At 41.2% G+C, this 19347-nt stretch overlaps 1 protein-coding gene across 2 annotated transcripts in view; it reads right to left on the reverse strand.

Moving 5' to 3' along the window:
• The window catches only part of LOC137560825 (asialoglycoprotein receptor 1-like), a 216960-nt gene that overhangs the window by 50085 nt on the left and 147528 nt on the right, over positions 1-19347 (reverse strand). The window contains exons 1-3 of one of the 2 annotated variants that reach the window (XM_068271958.1): positions 16294-16385; positions 290-378; positions 25-135 (exon numbers count right to left, since the gene is read on the reverse strand). In XM_068271958.1, the coding sequence (XP_068128059.1) occupies positions 25-135; positions 290-374 (196 nt within the window). In that variant the 5' untranslated portion in view covers positions 375-378; positions 16294-16385. Of the gene's footprint in view, positions 1-24; positions 136-289; positions 379-16293; positions 16386-19347 lie in introns of those variants that run through there. The other variant, XM_068271959.1, reaches the window with a different exon arrangement.

The following is a 19347-nucleotide window of genomic DNA, read 5'->3' on the forward strand; positions in this document are numbered from 1 at the left end:
AGCTAGCAGTGACTGGGAACCTACGTGTGACAGTGACAACGAGGATGATGGTGATGAAGAGGAGTCCAGTGCAGAGTGCGGACAGGAAGCAGATGAGGCCAGAGGAGGGACGGGGCATCCACTTCTTCACAACTCCTGATAACAACCAGAGAGAGAAGAAGACGAGGCATTAAACTGAAGGTTCTTGGCTGGAACCCCCCATGTCACAAAACAAATGGACAATGCGCACAGCACAGCTTCTTCTCCTCTCTGTGATGGTCCAAAATCTGCTGTGTATGGAGCGGTGTACCTTGCTGAGTCCAGGCAGTGGGACTGCTGAATAGGGCAGCATCCTCCTGGTGGCCTTGGAAGTCCTCATACTGCGATGTCATCATGACTCTGTAGATAGATAGAGGGACGGATATGAGACAGATAATGAGATTCACTGCGGTTCATTCACAAAGTGCCGGTAAAGTTAATGTGCGCTGTTTTTGTAAGGAACATATTGCGCACCTCACGTAATGTATGTATTGTGCATTGCGCACCTCACGTAAGGACTGATTCACAAAGCTTTTCTGTTAAATTATCTCACCTTATTTATTATCTCACAGTTTAGCTCTACCTAAATGACTTAATGTAACGAAAAATCCGCAACGCCGTATGGATTGTAATTGGAATCATTGGAAATATGGTCGCATCCAATCCGGCAAGCGGACTTTCCAACGCGGGATGCGGAAATTCGTCCGCATCCGCTGCGCAAACACTCTGCTCCAAACTCACCAGCATGCTGCTCACCAGGACTCTGCCATCTTGCCTCTAGGGGGCGGGCGCGCAGGCCAGACACGCCTTTATACTCTTAGAAAGCGCTGTCAGCTGACCTAGAGGTCAGCTGACATTTTAGCCTGCTCTGATTGGTTGCTGCCTGGGGTGGAGACTTCTCTCCCAGGCAGTATATAAGGAAGTGCTTTTCAGTCACACTTCGTCTGTGTTTGCGATACCCTGTGTCAGCACTCAGACCTAGTCAGCCTTGTCTCTGATATTGTGTTATATATTGGTTTATCGCCAATATATACACATATTATACTGTTTGATTTATCGTGTATGATTCTGTGCCTGTCTTGACTATTCTTCTGCTTCCTGAGTCTGTACTTCGCCAGCCCGTACCGTTATCGACTATTGGCTTGGTTTCCGACTATTCTCTTGTCTCACGTTTCTGTACTGCTCCTGCCTGATCTGTTGCCGAACCTCATTTTGTCTGACCTTTCTCCCTTCAGTGGAACATCTCCCACTGTAGGGTTCTATCAGAGGCTTGCCTCTTTGAGACGACCGCCACTAGCAAACCCTTGCTGCTAGAGGCCGAGACTCCTCCACTCCGTCCTTTGGAGGATCTCACACACAGGGTTCCCATTCAGAGGTAACCACACCTCTGAGGAATTACGGTGTGGTGGATATTTCCACAGACTTGTATTTACGCTGTATATTATTGTTGTCTGCTGTTCCAGCTTGCTGGAGGTTGTATCTCTGTGCCCTATAGAGATACTCTATTGTACCAAGCACCCTCTTGCATATGATTGGATCGTGTCACGCTATACTTGCATTATTGGTGATTCTGCAGATCACCAATAATCAGAATAGCGGTGCTAGTGTTGGGCGAACAGTGTTTGCCACTGTTCGGGTTCGCCCGGATTTTGGCCTGTTCGGGTTCGGTTCGGCACCCCCCGAACACCTCATGGTGTTCGGGAGGGTGCTCGGCCACGCTGCCCGAACCCAAACAGGCCTTCTGTGTTCGGCCGAACACAGCTGTGTCCGGGCGAACAAAGTCCCCTATAGGGTCCCAGCATAAAGGAAGAGTGATCTGCAGAATCACCAATGCCCCGAGCGCGGGGGGGGGGGGTCGGAAATGCCCCCCTCCCCGCTAAGCTCTCCCTTCTGCTGGACCATATAAATTTAAATATAAGTCCCCCGAAAGTACCAGGCTGGCAGGAGGAGGGCAGGAAGAGGGCAGCCGGAGATCATAGGCGCTAGTACCATCTGGTACTTCCGCCCTCTCTCTGACGCATTTGTAGTCGCGTCAAGAGAGAGCAAAAGTACCGCGATGACGCGTACGAGGGTACGTGTCATCATGTAGATGACGCGTACCCTCGTACGCGTCATCGTGGCACTTCTGCTCTCTCTTGACGCGACTACAAATGTAAACAGGAAGTGCGTCAGAGAGAGGGCGGAAGTATCAGATGGTACTAGCGCCTATGATCTCCGGCTGCCCGCTTCCCGCCCTCCTCCTGCCAGCCTGCCAGGTACTTTCGGGGGACTTATATTTAATTTTATAAGGACCAGCAGAAGGGAGAGCTTAGCGGGGAGGCATTTACGACCCCCCCCCCCCCCCGCGCTCAGGGCATTCTCTCCCTTTATGCTGGGACCCTATAGGGGGCCCCAAAGGGGCATATTCGGGGTCCCCATAGACTTGCATTGGGTTCGACCCGAACATGCCGAATATCGGGGGCATGTTCGGCCGAACCACCCCGAACCCGAACATCTGGATGTTCGCCCAACACTACTTGCTGACACCAATCGTTACACTTAACGTATGATTTACCTCTCCCTATCTAACTTAACTCATGGTTTAGCTCTCGTTATCTAACTTAAGGAAAACCTGTAACAACAAAAACCTCCCCTGGGGGGTACTCACCTCAGTAGAGGGAAGCCTCCGGATCCTATCGAGGCTTCCCCTGTCCTCCTGTGTCCCATGGTGGTCTCGCTCTGGCCCTCCGAACGTCGGGGATGTAAATATTTACCTTCCCGACTCCAGCGCAGGCGCAGTATCAGCTCTCCACTGGGAGATAGGCGGAAATAGCCGATCGCTGTTGATCTGCTCTACTGCGCAGGGGCAAGTCTCCTGCAAGTCTCCTGCGCCTGCATAGTAGAGCGGACCCGACAGAGATCGGCTGTTTCCTCCTATCTCCGAGCGGAGAGCCGATACTGCGCCCCCGCTGGAGTCGGGAAGGTAAATAAATGTAGCTTGTCAGGCTTGTCGAGGGAGGATTGCCGGACACGTCGGGGGAGCCAGCGCTGGACTACCTGCAGCTACAGGGGAGGGGGAAGCCTTATTGGGACCCGGAGGCTTCCCCCTACCGAGGTGAGTACCCCCTAGGGGAACTTTTTTTTTTGTTACAGAGTCTCATTAACTCATGCTTTGGCTCTTTTTATCTAACTAAAATCATGAATTAGCTCTCCTTATTTGACATAACTCATGGTTTAGATCTCCTTATCTGACATAACTCATGGTTTAGCTCTCCTTATTTGACATAACTCATGGTTTAGCTCTCCTTATCTAACTAAAATCATAGTTTAGCTCTCCTTATTTGACATAACTCATGGTTTAGCTCTCCTTATTTGACATAACTCATGGTTTAGCTCCCCTTATGTAACTAAAATCATGGTTTAGCTCACCTTATTTGACATAACTCATGTTTTATCTCTCCTTATTTGACATAACTCATGTTTTATCTCTCCTTATTTGACATAACTCATGGTTTAGCTCTCCTTATGTGACATAACTCATGGTTTAGCTCTCCTTATATAACTAAAATCATGGTTTATCTCTCCTTATTTGACATAACTCATGTTTTATCTCTCCTTATTTGACATACCGTATTTTTCGGACCATAAGACGCACTTTTTCTCCCCCAAAAGTGGGGGGGGGAAACCACCTGCGTCTTATGGTCCGAATGTAACAATTAAGACCAGCACTAGAGCCCACACATACACCGCAGCCAGACACGGGGCTGCGTCCACCACATCACCTTACTCAATAGCTTTTCCTCTATCATCTTACATTTGTTTCAGATGCCCGGCTTGCCGTTTAAGTGGGGATGCTGTCAATTATGGCCGCTGCACCGGCCAAACACGCTGACTCCACGCCGCTCATCGCGGAAGCGCTCGCTGTTCCTACTGTATATCCTATTCAGACTCCCGCTGGCCAATCAGGTGGGGGCCGTTGGTCTTGAGGGCGGGACAAGGCTCTGCCATACTAGCCAATCACTGCACTCGCTCTGATCAGAGCGAGTGCAGTGATTGGCTAGTATGGCAGAGCCTTGTCCCGCCCTCAAGACCATCGGCCCCCACCTGATTGGCCAGCGGGAGTCTGAATAGGATATACAGTAGGAACAGCGAGCGCTTCCGTGATGAGCGGCGTGGAGTCAGCGTGTTTGGCCGGTGCAGCGGCCATAATTGACAGCATCCCCACTTTATTAAACGGCAAGCCGGGCATCTGAAACATAAGACGATAGAGGCCAAGCTATTAAGTAGGTGATGCGGTGGACGGCAGGGGCTAGCGTGTCTCGCTGCTGCAGCGGCCGTGATGGACAGCGCTGCCAAGTGATTGGCAATCAGGCATCTGAAAGGGACAAGGATAAAGAGTAAGTGATGCCCTGGTGCACTGGAGGGTGACCTGGACAGAGAAAGGGGGACACAGGAATAGCAAAGGAAGGACATGGGGGACACAGAAGGACATAGGTGGACACAGAAAGGACTGAGGAAGACACATAGGGACACAAAAGGTACAAGGGGGATCCAGAAGGTACAAGGGAGACATAATAATTTAGGAGGATTAGAGGAAAAGGTTCATAAGATGCCCCTGTGCCATGGACGCACCAGGATAAGTATGTATATTTTTTTTCCTGATTTTTGTCCTCTAAACCTAGGTGCGTCTTATGGTCCGGAGCGTCTTATGGTCCGAAAAATACGGTAACTTATGGTTTATCTCTCCTTATTTGACATAACTCATGTTTTATCTCTCCTTATTTGACATAACTCATGGTTTATATCTCCTTATTTGACATAACTCATGGTTTAACTCCCTTTATTTGACATAACTCATGGTTTAGCTCCCCTTATTTAACATAACTCATGGTTTAGCTCTCCTTATATAACTAAAATCATGGTTTAGCTCACCTTATTTGACATAACTCATGTTTTATCTCTCCTTATTTGACATAACTCATGTTTTATCTCTCCTTACTTGACATAACTCATGGTTTAGCTCTCCTTATTTGACATAACTCATGGTTTAGCTCTCCTTATTTGACATAACTCATAGTTTAGCTCTCCTTACTTGAAATAACTCATGGTTTAGCTCTCCCTATCTAACTAAAAGTATGCTTTAGTTCTCCTTATTTGACATAACTCATGGTTTAGCTCTCCTTATTTGACATAACTCATGGTTTATCTTTCCTTACTTGACATAACTCATGGTTTAGCTCTCCTTATTTGACATAACTCATGGTTTAGCTCTCCTTATCTGACATAACTCATAGTTTAGCTCTCCTTATTTGACATAACTCATAGTTTAGCTCTCCTTACTTGAAATAACTCATGGTTTAGCTCTCCTTATCTAACTAAAAGTATGCTTTAGTTCTCCTTATTTGACATAACTCATGGTGTAGCTCTCCCTATTTGACATAACTCATGGTTTAGCTCTCCTTATTTGACATAACTCATTGTTTAGCTCTCCTTATTTAACATAACTCATGGTTTAGCTCCCTTTATTTGACATAACTCATGGTTTAGCTCCCCTTATTTGACATAACTCATGGTTTAGCTCTCCTTATTTGACATAACTCATAGTTTAGCTCTCCTTATTTGACATAACTCATGGTTTAGCTCTCCTTATTTGACATAACTCATGGTTTAGCTCCCCTTATTTGACATAACTCATGGTTTAGCTCTCCTTATTTGACATAACTCATAGTTTAGCTCTCCTTATTTGACATAACTCATGGTTTAGCTCTCCTTATTTGACATAACTCATAGTTTAGCTCCCCTTATTTGACATAACTCATGGTTTAGCTCTCCTTATTTGACATAACTCATGGTTTAGCTCTCCTTATTTGACATAACTCATGGTTTAGCTCCCCTTATTTGACATAACTCATGGTTTAGCTCTCCTTATTTGACATAACTCATGGTTTAGCTCCCCTTATTTGACATAACTCATGGTTTAGCTCCCCTTATTTGACATAACTCATAGTTTAGCTCTCCTTATTTGACATAACTCATGGTTTAGCTCCCCTTATTTGACATAACTCATGGTTTAGCTCTCCTTATTTGACATAACTCATAGTTTAGCTCTCCTTATTTGACATAACTCATGGTTTAGCTCCCCTTATTTGACATAACTCATGGTTTAGCTCCCCTTATTTGACATAACTCATAGTTTAGCTCTCCTTATTTGACATAACTCATGGTTTAGCTCTCCTTATTTGACATAACTCATGGTTTAGCTCCCCTTATTTGACATAACTCACGGTTTAGCTCTCCTTATTTGACATAACTCATGGTTTAGCTCTCCTTATTTGACATAACTCATGGTTTAGCTCCCCTTATTTGACATAACGCATGGTTTAGCTCTCCTTATTTGACATAACTCATAGTTTAGCTCTCCTTATTTGACATAACTCATGGTTTAGCTCTCCTTATTTGACATAACTCATGGTTTAGCTCCCCTTATTTGACATAACGCATGGTTTAGCTCTCCTTATCTGACATAACTCATGGTTTAGCTCTCCTTATTTGACATAACTCATAGTTTAGCTCTCCTTATTTGACATAACTCATGGTTTAGCTCTCCTTATTTAACATAACTCATGGTTTAGCTCCCTTTATTTGACATAACTCATGGTTTAGCTCCCCTTATTTGACATAACTCATGGTTTAGCTCTCCTTATTTGACATAACTCATGGTTTAGCTCTCCTTATGTGACATAACTCATGGTTTATCGCTCCTTATTTAACATAACTCATGGTTTAGCTCCCTTTATTTGACATAACTCATGTTTTATCTCTCCTTATTTGACATAACTCATGTTTTATCTCTCCTTACTTGACATAACTCATGGTTTAACTCTCCTTATTTGACATAACTCATGGTTTAGCTCTCCTTATCTGACATAACTCATGGTTTAGCTCTCCTTATTTGACATAACTCATAGTTTAGCTCTCCTTACTTGAAATAACTCATGGTTTAGCTCTCCTTATCTAACTAAAAGTATGCTTTAGTTCTCCTTATTTGACATAACTCATGGTTTAGCTCTCCTTATTTGACATAACTCATGGTTTAGCTCTCCTTATTTGACATAACTCATGGTTTAGCTCTCCTTATTTGACATAACTCATGGTTTAACTCTCCTTATTTGACATAACTCATGGTTTAGCTCTCCTTATTTGACATAACTCATGGTTTAGCTCCCCTTATTTGACATAACTCATGGTTTAGCTCCCCTTATTTGACATAACTCATGTTTTAACTCTCCTTATTTGACATAACTCATGGTTTAGCTCCCCTTATTTGACATAACTCATGGTTTAGCTCTCCTTATCTGACATAACTCATGGTTTAGCTCCCCTTATTTGACATAACTCATTTTTTAGCTCTCCTTCACTGACATAACTCATGGTTTAGCTCTCCTTATCTGACATAACTCATGGTTTAGCTCTCCTTATTTGACATAACTCATGGTTTAACTCTCCTTATATGACATAACTCATGTTTTATCTCTCCTTATTTAACAAAACTCATGGTTTAGCTCACCTTATGTAACTAAAATCATGGTTTAGCTCACCTTATTTGACATAACTCATGTTTTATCTCTCCTTATTTGACATAACTCATGTTTTATCTCTCCTTATTTGACATAACTCATGGTTTAGCGCTCCTTATTTGACATAACTCATGGTTTAGCTCTCCTCATTTGACATAACTCATAGTTTAGCTCTCCTTATGTGACATAACTCATGGTTTAGCTCTCCTTATTTGACATAACTCATGGTTTAGCTCTCCTTATCTGACATAACGCATGGTTTAGCTCTCCTTATTTGACATAACTCATGGTTTAGCTCCCTTTATTTGACATAACTCATGGTTTAGCTCTCCTTATCTGACATAACTCATGGTTTAGCTCTCCTTATTTGACATAACTCATGGTTTATCTATCCTTATCTGACATAACTCATGGTTTAGCTCTCCTTATATGATATAACTCATGGTTTAGCTCTCCTTATCTAACATAACTCATGGTTTATCTCTCCTTTTTGACATAACTCATGGCTTAGCTCTCCTTATTTGACATAACTCATGGTTTAGCTTTCCTTATGTGACATAACTCATGGTTTAGCGCTCCTTATTTGACATAACTCATGGTTTAGCTCTCCTTATTTGACATAACTCATTGTTTAGCTCTCCTTATTTGACATAACTCATAGTTTAGCTCTCCTTATTTGACATAACTCAGTGTTTAGCTCTCCTTATTTGACATAACTCATAGTTTAGCTCTCCTTATTTGACATAACTCATGGTTTAGCTCTCCTTATCTGACATAACTCATGGTTTAGCTCTCCTTATTTGACATAACTCATGGTTTAGCTCTCCTTATTTGACATAACTCATAGTTTAGCTCCCCTTATTTGACATAACTCATGTTTTATCTATCCTTATTTGACATAACTCATGGTTTAGCTCCCCTTATTTGACATAACTCATGGTTTAGCTCTCCTTATTTGACATAACTCATGGTTTAGCTCTCCTTATTTGACATAACTCATGGTTTAGCTCTCCTTATTTGACATAACTCATGGTTTAGCTCTCCTTATTTGAAATAACTCATGGTTTAGCTCTCCTTATCTAACGAAAAGTAAGCTTTAGTTCTCCTTATTTGACATAACTCATGGTTTAGCTCTCCTTATTTGACATAACTCATGGTTTAGCTCTCCTTATTTGACATAACTCATGGTTTAGCTCTCCTTATTTGACATAACTCATGGTGTAACTCTCCTTATTTGACATAACTCATGGTTTAGCTCCCCTTATTTAACATAACTCATAATTTAGCTCCCTTTATTTGACATAACTCATGGTTTAGCTCCCCTTATTTGACATAACTCATGGTTTAGCTCCCCTTATTTGACAAAACTCATGGTTTAGCTCTCCTTATGTGACATAACTCATGGTTTAGCTCTCCTTATTTGACATAACTCATGGTTTAGCTCCCCTTATTTGACATAACTCATGGTTTAGCTCCCCTTATTTGACAAAACTCATGGTTTAGCTCTCCTTATGTGACATAACTCATGGTTTAGCTCTCCTTATTTGACATAACTCATGGTTTAGCTCCCCTTATTTGACATAACTCATGGTTTAGCTCCCCTTATTTGACAAAACTCATGGTTTAGCTCTCCTTATGTGACATAACTCATGGTTTAGCTCTCCTTATTTGACATAACTCATGGCATAGCTCTCCTTATATGACATAACTCATGGTTTATCGCTCCTTATTTAACATAACTCATGGTTTAGCTCCCTTTATTTGACATAACTCATGTTTTATCTCTCCTTACTTGACATAACTCATGGTTTAGCTCTCCTTATTTGACATAACTCATGGTTTAGCTCTCCCTATCTGACATAACTCATGGTTTAGCTCTCCTTATTTGACATAACTCATAGTTTAGCTCTCCTTACTTGAAATAACTCATGGTTTAGCTCTCCTTTTGTGACATAACTCATGGTTTAGCTCTCCATATCTGACATAACTCATGGTTTAGCTCCCCTTATTTGACATAACTCATGGTTTAGCTCCCCTTATTTGACATAACTCATGTTTTATCTATCCTTATTTGACATAACTCATGGTTTAGCTCCCCTTATTTGACATAACTCATGGTTTAGCTCTCCTTATTTGACATAACTCATGGTTTAGCTCTCCTTATTTGACATAACTCATGGTTTAGCTCTCCTTATTTGACATAACTCATGGTTTAGCTCTCCTTATTTGAAATAACTCATGGTTTAGCTCTCCTTATCTAACGAAAAGTAAGCTTTAGTTCTCCTTATTTGACATAACTCATGGTTTAGCTCTCCTTATTTGACATAACTCATGGTTTAGCTCTCCTTATTTGACATAACTCATGGTTTAGCTCTCCTTATTTGACATAACTCATGGTTTAACTGTCCTTATTTGACATAACTCATGGTTTAGCTCCCCTTATTTAACATAACTCATAATTTAGCTCCCTTTATTTGACATAACTCATGGTTTAGCTCCCCTTATTTGACATAACTCATGGTTTAGCTCCCCTTATTTGACAAAACTCATGGTTTAGCTCTCCTTATGTGACATAACTCATGGTTTAGCTCTCCTTATTTGACATAACTCATGGTTTAGCTCCCCTTATTTGACATAACTCATGGTTTAGCTCCCCTTATTTGACATAACTCATGGTTTAGCTCTCCTTATTTGACATAACTCATGGCATAGCTCTCCTTATATGACATAACTCATGGTTTATCGCTCCTTATTTAACATAACTCATGGTTTAGCTCCCTTTATTTGACATAACTCATGTTTTATCCCTCCTTATTTGACATAACTCATGTTTTATCTCTCCTTACTTGACATAACTCATGGTTTAGCTCTCCTTATTTGACATAACTCATGGTTTAGCTCTCCTTATCTGACATAACTCATGGTTTAGCTCTCCTTATTTGACATAACTCATAGTTTAGCTCTCCTTACTTGAAATAACTCATGGTTTAGCTCTCCTTATCTAACTAAAAGTATGCTTTAGTTCTCCTTATTTGACATAACTCATGGTGTAGCTCTCCCTATTTGACATAACTCATGGTTTAGCTCTCCTTATTTGACATAACTCATGGTTTAGCTCTCCTTATTTGACATAACTCATGGTTTAACTCTCCTTATTTGACATAACTCATGGTTTAGCTCTCCTTATTTGACATAACTCATAGTTTAGCTCTCCTTATTTGACATAACTCATGGTTTAGCTCTCCTTATTTGACATAACTCATGGTTTAGCTCCCCTTATTTGACATAACTCATGGTTTAGCTCTCCTTATATGGCAGAACTCATGGTTTAGCTCTCCTTATTTGACATAACTCATGGTTTAGCTCTCCTTATATGGCAGAACTCATGGTTTAGCTCTCCTTATTTGACATAACTCATAGTTTAGCTCTCCTTATTTGACATAACTCATGGTTTAGCTCTCCTTATTTGACATAACTCATGGTTTAGCTCCCCTTATTTGACATAACGCATGGTTTAGCTCTCCTTATCTGACATAACTCATGGTTTAGCTCTCCTTATTTGACATAACTCATGGTTTAGCTCTCCTTATTTGACATAACTCATGGTTTAGCTCTCCTTATATGGCAGAACTCATGGTTTAGCTCTCCTTATTTGACATAACTCATAGTTTAGCTCTCCTTATTTGACATAACTCATGGTTTAGCTCTCCTTATTTGACATAACTCATGGTTTAGCTCTCCTTATTTGACATAACTCATGGTTTAGCTCTCCTTATATGGCAGAACTCATGGTTTAGCTCTCCTTATTTGACATAACTCATAGTTTAGCTCTCCTTATTTGACATAACTCATGGTTTAGCTCTCCTTATTTGACATAACTCACGGTTTAGCTCTCCTTATCTGACATAACTCATGGTTTAGCTCTCCTTATTTGACATAACTCATGGTTTAGCTCTCCTTATATGGCAGAACTCATGGTTTAGCTCTCCTTATTTGACATAACTCATAGTTTAGCTCTCCTTATTTGACATAACTCATGGTTTAGCTCTCCTTATTTGACATAACTCATAGTTTAGCTCTCCTTATTTAACATAACTCATGGTTTAGCTACCTTTATTTGACATAACTCATGGTTTAGCTCCCCTTATTTGACATAACTCATGGTTTATCGCTCCTTATTTAACATAACTCATGGTTTAGCTCCCTTTATTTGACATAACTCATGTTTTATCTCTCCTTATTTGACATAACTTATGTTTTATCTCTCCTTACTTGACATAACTCATGGTTTAACTCTCCTTATTTGACATAACTCATGGTTTAGCTCTCCTTATCTGACATAACTCATGGTTTAGCTCTCCTTATTTGACATAACTCATAGTTTAGCTCTCCTTACTTGAAATAACTCATGGTTTAGCTCTCCTTATCTAACTAAAAGTATGCTTTAGTTCTCCTTATTTGACATAACTCATGGTTTAGCTCTCCTTATTTGACATAACTCATGGTTTAACTCTCCTTATTTGACATAACTCATGGTTTAGCTCTCCTTATTTGACATAACTCATGGTTTAGCTCCCCTTATTTGACATAACTCATGGTTTTGCTCCCCTTATTTGACATAACTCATGTTTTAACTCTCCTTATTTGACATAACTCATGGTTTAGCTCCCCTTATTTGACATAACTCATGGTTTAGCTCTCCTTATCTGACATAACTCATGGTTTAGCTCCCCTTATTTGACATAACTCATTTTTTAGCTCTCCTTCACTGACATAACTCATGGTTTAGCTCTCCTTATCTGACATAACTCATGGTTTAGCTCTCCTTATTTGACATAACTCATGTTTTATCTCTCCTTATTTGACATAACTCATGTTTTATCTCTCCTTATTTGACATAACTCATGGTTTAGCTCTCCTTATTTGACATAACTCATGGTTTAGCTCTCCTCATTTGACATAACTCATAGTTTAGCTCTCCTTATTTGACATAACTCATGGTTTAGCTCTCCTTATTTGACATAACTCATGGTTTAGCTCCCCTTATTTGACATAACTCATGGTTTAGCTCTCCTTATGTGACATAACTCATGGTTTAGCTCTCCTTATATGACATAACTCATGGTTTAGCTCTCCTTATCTAACATAACTCATGGTTTATCTCTCCTTTTTGACATAACTCATGGCTTAGCTCTCCTTATTTGACATAACTCATGGTTTAGCTTTCCTTATGTGACATAACTCATGGTTTAGCTCTCCTTATTTGACATAACTCATGGTTTAGCTCTCCTTATTTGACATAACTCATTGTTTAGCTCTCCTTATTTGACATAACTCATAGTTTAGCTCTCCTTATTTGACATAACTCATTGTTTAGCTCTCCTTATTTGACATAACTCATAGTTTAGCTCTCCTTATTTGACATAACTCATGGCTTAGCTCTCCTTATTTGACGTAACTCATAGTTTAGCTCTCCTTATGTGACATAACTCATGGTTTAGCTCTCCTTATCTGACATAACTCATGGTTTAGCTCTCCTTATTTGACATAACTCATGGTTTAGCTCTCCTTATTTGACATAACTCATAGTTTAGCTCTCCATCACTGACATAACTCATGGTTTAGCTCTCCTTTTGTGACATAACTCATGGTTTAGCTCTCCATATCTGACATAACTCATAGTTTAGCTCTCCTTATTTGACATAACTCATGGCTTAGCTCTCCTTATTTGACGTAACTCATAGTTTAGCTCTCCTTATGTGACATAACTCATGGTTTAGCTCTCCTTATATGACATAACTCATGGTTTAGCTCTCCTTATATGACATAACTCATGGTTTAGCTCTCCTTATTTGACATAACTCATGGTTTAGCTCTCCTTATTTGACATAACTCATGGTTCAGCTCTGGTTATGTGACATAACTCATGGCTTAGCTCTCCTTATTTGACATAACTCATGGTCCAGCTCTCCTTATGTGACATAACTCATGGTTTAGCTCTCCTTATCTGACATAACTCATGGTTTAGCTTTCCTTTTGTGACATAACTCATGGTTTAGCTCTCCATATCTGACATAACTCATGGTTTAGCTCTCCTTATTTGACATAACTCATGGTTCAGCTCTGCGTATGTGACATAACTCATGGTTTAGCTCCCCTTATTTGACATAACTCATGGTTTAGCTTTCCTTATCTGACATAACTCATGGTTCAGCTCTGCTTATGTGACATAACTCATGGTTTAGCTCTCCTTATGTGACATAACTCATGGTTTAGCTCTCCTTATTTGACATAACTCATGGTTTAGCTCTCCTTATTTGACATAACTCATGGTTTAGCTCCCCTTATTTTATTATTACCTCTTCCCCCAATTGACCACCTGTATAACACAAGACTGCGAGCCAGGGCACTGAGGATTGCAAGTTACCTCTCTCACCCAGGCCACTGTTTTCTCTCCCCACTTCCACTGGGTCGGAGACTTCGGGCCATCCCCACCAAGACCACCAGACACAGGAACTCTTTCTTCCCGATGGCCGTCAGCCTCCTGAACTCCCTTAACATGCTACCACCCTCTATCAGCGCCCTACCACCTGCATAGGCGCGTCAGACCTCGGCTGTGTATATCTAATTATTGATTGTATATTCATGTATGCTTATATTTGAGTACTGTCATTCTAACGTTTTTCCTGCCTTTCTTTCTATGTACGGCTCCATGGTGCCAAACCCAATTCCGGGCCTGACCCAGTCATGCTTGGCGAAATAAAATTGATTCTGATTCTGATTCTGATTTGGCTGCTAAGTTGTAGGACTGTGCAGCACACTGTGAAAGCTGCAGAGTGCAGAATTATAAAAATGGCCTGGTCACTAGGGGGGTGTAAGCCTGTGGTCCTCAACTGGTTAAAGTGGCTAGTGAAAGAAATCCATTTCCCAGTTATTGTGCTTCTTCTGGTTCAGGTATTAGCACATCATTTAGTAATCATGAGCCCCGAAAATTCTAAATTCTGCAACAATAACTCCAAAGTATCACATGCAGCTATTATGACCAAGACATGCAGCAAACATTACGCTCCATCAGAAAAATGCCAAACATTGGGCTCAATTCACTAAAGGGTGCTAACACAGCACGCCTAAAAGCTTTGCACGTGCAAACTAGGGTGCTAAGTAGTTTCCATGGCAAAGCTGTTTCTGATTGCGTGCTATTTTAGCGCGTATAAAGTTTTGTGTGCACCGCTTCACGTGCAAAATCAGCCACTTCGCATGCAAAGTTTGCTTATTACGCTACTTAGCACACGAAGCAGTGCGCACAAAACTTTACGCGTGCAAACTTTTGCGCACATATTAGTGCTTGCAAAGCCAGTTTGCACGTGCTAAGTGGCTTTTCACTGACGTGCTAACAGTTAGCACGCTTTAGTGAATCAAGCCCATTATGTCTTACATGAAATGCAGTAAAGTTTGCACTGCCTATGAAATGCAGCAAAGATTACCCCACATAATATATGTAGCAAACATAACACCACTTTTAAATGCAGCAAATCTTACCAAACATGAAATGCAGCAAAGATTACCCCACATATGAAATGTGGCAAACAATACCCTACATATGAAATCTGGCAAACACCACCCTACATATGAAATGTGGCAAATGTTACTCTTCATAGGTATAGGTAACCAAACATATCCCCCAAGTATAGGTAGCCCCCTTCACTATAGGTAGCTAAAAATGTCCCCCAAGTATCGGTTGTCCCCCCAGTGTAGGTAGGCAATAGAGTCTCCCCCAGTTTAAGGAAGACAAAAGTGACCCCCCCATAGGCAGCCAAATGTGTCCCTCCATATAAGTAGTGCCCCCCCATTAGGAAGACAAAGGTGTCCCATGATGTAGGTAGTGCCACCTATATGTCAACATGGAGGAACACCGCGGTCTAACCTTAACCAACCCCTTTAGGTGACGGCGGGTGGTTAAGCTTAGGCGACGTGTGAGGGGGTGGTTATGGTAGGCATGGGGGTGTGGTTAAGGTAGGCATGGGGTGGTGGTAAAGGGGGGCAGGAGGGCGTGGTTCAGGTAGGCAAAGGCATGGAGGTGTGGTTAAGGTTAGGTGGGAGGGGATGGCTAAGGTAGGCGGGAGGGGATGGCTAAGGTAGGCGGGAGGGCATGGTTAAGGTAGGCATGGGGGGTGGTTAAAGTTAGGCGGCAGAGGGTGGCTAAGGTTGGGCATAGGGGGTTCAGGTAAGGTATCAGGTACGGTGTTTGCGCGAGGGAGTGGTTAGGGTCAGGTATCAGGTACTATTGGCTTTCCTCAGAGCCCTAATCTCCAGGCGCCCTTTTATTACGTACGCCTCCATAAGTGTCCCCCAGTATAGTTAGTCCCCCCAGAGGTGTCCCCCTTTTCCCAGAGTCTCTGTCAGTATCAGACTTGCAGAGCAGCTGTATCCCCCCACCCTAAAATATACACACACACACTGTACACACACACACTGTACACACACACTGCACACACACACACACACACACACACACACACACACACACACACACACACACACACACTGTACACACACACACACACACACACACACACACACACACACACACACGTACACACACCATACACACACACACACACACACACACACACACACACACACACACACACACACACACACACACACACACACACACACACACACACACATTATATCTTCCATCCCCCATCACTCTCACCTGATGATGTTGATGGCAGCAGTGATGCTCTCTGACAAGTGGAGCAGAATAATCTCCAATCCTGATTTCCTGGTTTTATATCAGCCCTGGTCTCTATTGACCCCTCAGTGCACCCCCCACCCCCTCACCCCCCTCGCCCCCCTCGCACCACACGCACCCCTGCATCTGCCACTATATGGATTCTTTCTGGAGGAAATGTGTGTTTTCTGCATCTATCAGCATAACAGAACCAGAAGTCACACAGGACAATTATGATGATAATACAAATCACTGGACAGCATAGCAACATCATGTGTATGAATGGGTGTAACAGGATGTGTACACTAACTGCACTGAATTCTGAAGAAATTCACAGCTACCACAGCACATCATTATATTATTATGTATTTATAAAGCACTGACATCTCCTGCAGCACATTACAGAGTACATAGTCATGTCACTGACTGTCCTCAGAGGAGCTCACACTCTAATCCTACCATAGTCATAGTCTAATGTCCTACCATATTATTATTATGTATTTATATAGCACTGACATCTTCTGCAGCACATTACAGAGTACATAGTCATGTCACTGACTGTCCTCAGAGGAGCTCACACTCTAATCCTACCATAGTCATAGTCTAATGTCCTACCATATTATTATTATGTATTTATATAGCACTGACATCTCCTGCAGCACATTACAGAGTACATAGTCACGTCACTGACTGTCCTCAGAGGAGCTCACACTCTAATCCTACCATAGTCATAGTCTAATGTCCTACCATATTATTATTATGTATTTATATTGCACTGACATCTGCAGCACATTACAGAGTACATAGTCATGTCACTGACTGTCCTCAGAGGAGCTCACACTCTAATCCTACTATAGTCATAGTCTAATGTCCTACCATATTATTATTATGTATTTATAGAGCACTGACATCTTCTGCAGCACATTACAGAGTACATAGTCATGTCACTGACTGTCCTCAGAGGAGCTCACACTCTAATCCTACCATAGTCACAGTCTAATGCCCTACCATATTATTATTATGTATTTATATAGCACTGACATCTTCTGCAGCACATTACAGAATACATAGTCATGTCACTGACTGTCCTCAGAGGAGCTCACACTCTAATCCTACTATAGTCATAGTCTAATGTCCTACCATATTATTATTATTATGTATTTATATAACACTGACATCTCCTGCAGCACATTACAGAGTACATAGTCATGTCACTGACTGTCCTCAGAGGAGCACACGCTCTAATCCTACCATAGTCATAGTGTAATGTCCTACCATATTATTATTATGTATTTATATAGCACTGACATCCTCTGCAGCACATTACAGAGTACATAGTCATGTCACTGACTGTCCTCAGAGGAGCTCACAATCTAATCCTACCATAGTCATAGTCTAATGTCCTACCATATTATTATTATGTATTTATATTGCACTGACATCTGCAGCACATTACAGAGTACATAGTCATGTCACTGACTGTCCTCAGAGGAGCTCACACTCTAATCCTACTATAGTCATAGTCTAATGTCCTACCATATTATTATTATGTATTTATAGAGCACTGACATCTTCTGCAGCACATTACAGAGTACATAGTCATGTCATTGACTGTCCTCAGAGGAGCTCACACTCTAATCCTATCATAGTCAGAGTCTAATGTCCTACCATAATATTATGTATTTATATAGCACTGACATCTCCTGCAGCACATTATAGAGTACATAGTCATGTCACTGACTGTCCTCAGAGGAGCTCACACTCTAATCCTACCATAGCCATAGTCTAATGTCCTACTATATTATTATTATGTATTTATATAGCACTGACATCTTCTGCAGCACATTACAGAGTACATAGTCATGTCACTGACTGTCCTCAGAGGAGCTCACACTCTAATCCCACCATAGTCATAGTCTAATGTCCTACCATATTATTATTATGTATTTATATAGCACTGACATCTCCTGCAGCACATTACAGAGTACATAGTCACGTCACTGACTGTCCTCAGAGGAGCTCACACTCTAATCCTACCATAGTCATAGTCTAATGTCCTACCATATTATTATTATGTATTTATATTGCACTGACATCTGCAGCACATTACAGAGTACATAGTCATGTCACTGACTGTCCTCAGAGGAGCTCACACTCTAATCCTACTATAGTCATAGTCTAATGTCCTACCATATTATTATTATGTATTTATAGAGCACTGACATCTTCTGCAGCACATTACAGAGTACATAGTCATGTCACTGACTGTCCTCAGAGGAGCTCACACTCTAATCCTACCATAGCCATAGTCTAATGTCCTACTATATTATTATTATGTATTTATATAGCACTGACATCTTCTGCAGCACATTACAGAGTACATAGTCATGTCACTGACTGTCCTCAGAGGAGCTCACACTCTAATCCCACCATAGTCATAGTCTAATGTCCTACCATATTATTATTATGTATTTATATAGCACTGACATCTCCTGCAGCACATTACAGAGTACATAGTCATGTCACTGACTGTCCTCAGAGGAGCTCACACTCTAATCCCACCATAGTCATAGTCTAATGTCCTACCATATTATTATTATGTATTTATATAGCACTGACATCTCCTGCAGCACATTACAGAGTACATAGTCACGTCACTGACTGTCCTCAGAGGAGCTCACACTCTAATCCTACCATAGTCATAGTCTAATGTCCTACCATATTATTATTATGTATTTATATTGCACTGACATCTGCAGCACATTACAGAGTACATAGTCATGTCACTGACTGTCCTCAGAGGAGCTCACACTCTAATCCTACTATAGTCATAGTCTAATGTCCTACCATATTATTATTATGTATTTATAGAGCACTGACATCTTCTGCAGCACATTACAGAGTACATAGTCATGTCACTGACTGTCCTCAGAGGAGCTCACACTCTAATCCTACCATAGTCACAGTCTAATGCCCTACCATATTATTATTATGTATTTATATAGCACTGACATCTTCTGCAGCACATTACAGAAT

This window comes from Hyperolius riggenbachi, chromosome 3 (genome assembly GCF_040937935.1).
Source record: "Hyperolius riggenbachi isolate aHypRig1 chromosome 3, aHypRig1.pri, whole genome shotgun sequence".
NCBI lineage: Eukaryota > Metazoa > Chordata > Amphibia > Anura > Hyperoliidae > Hyperolius > Hyperolius riggenbachi.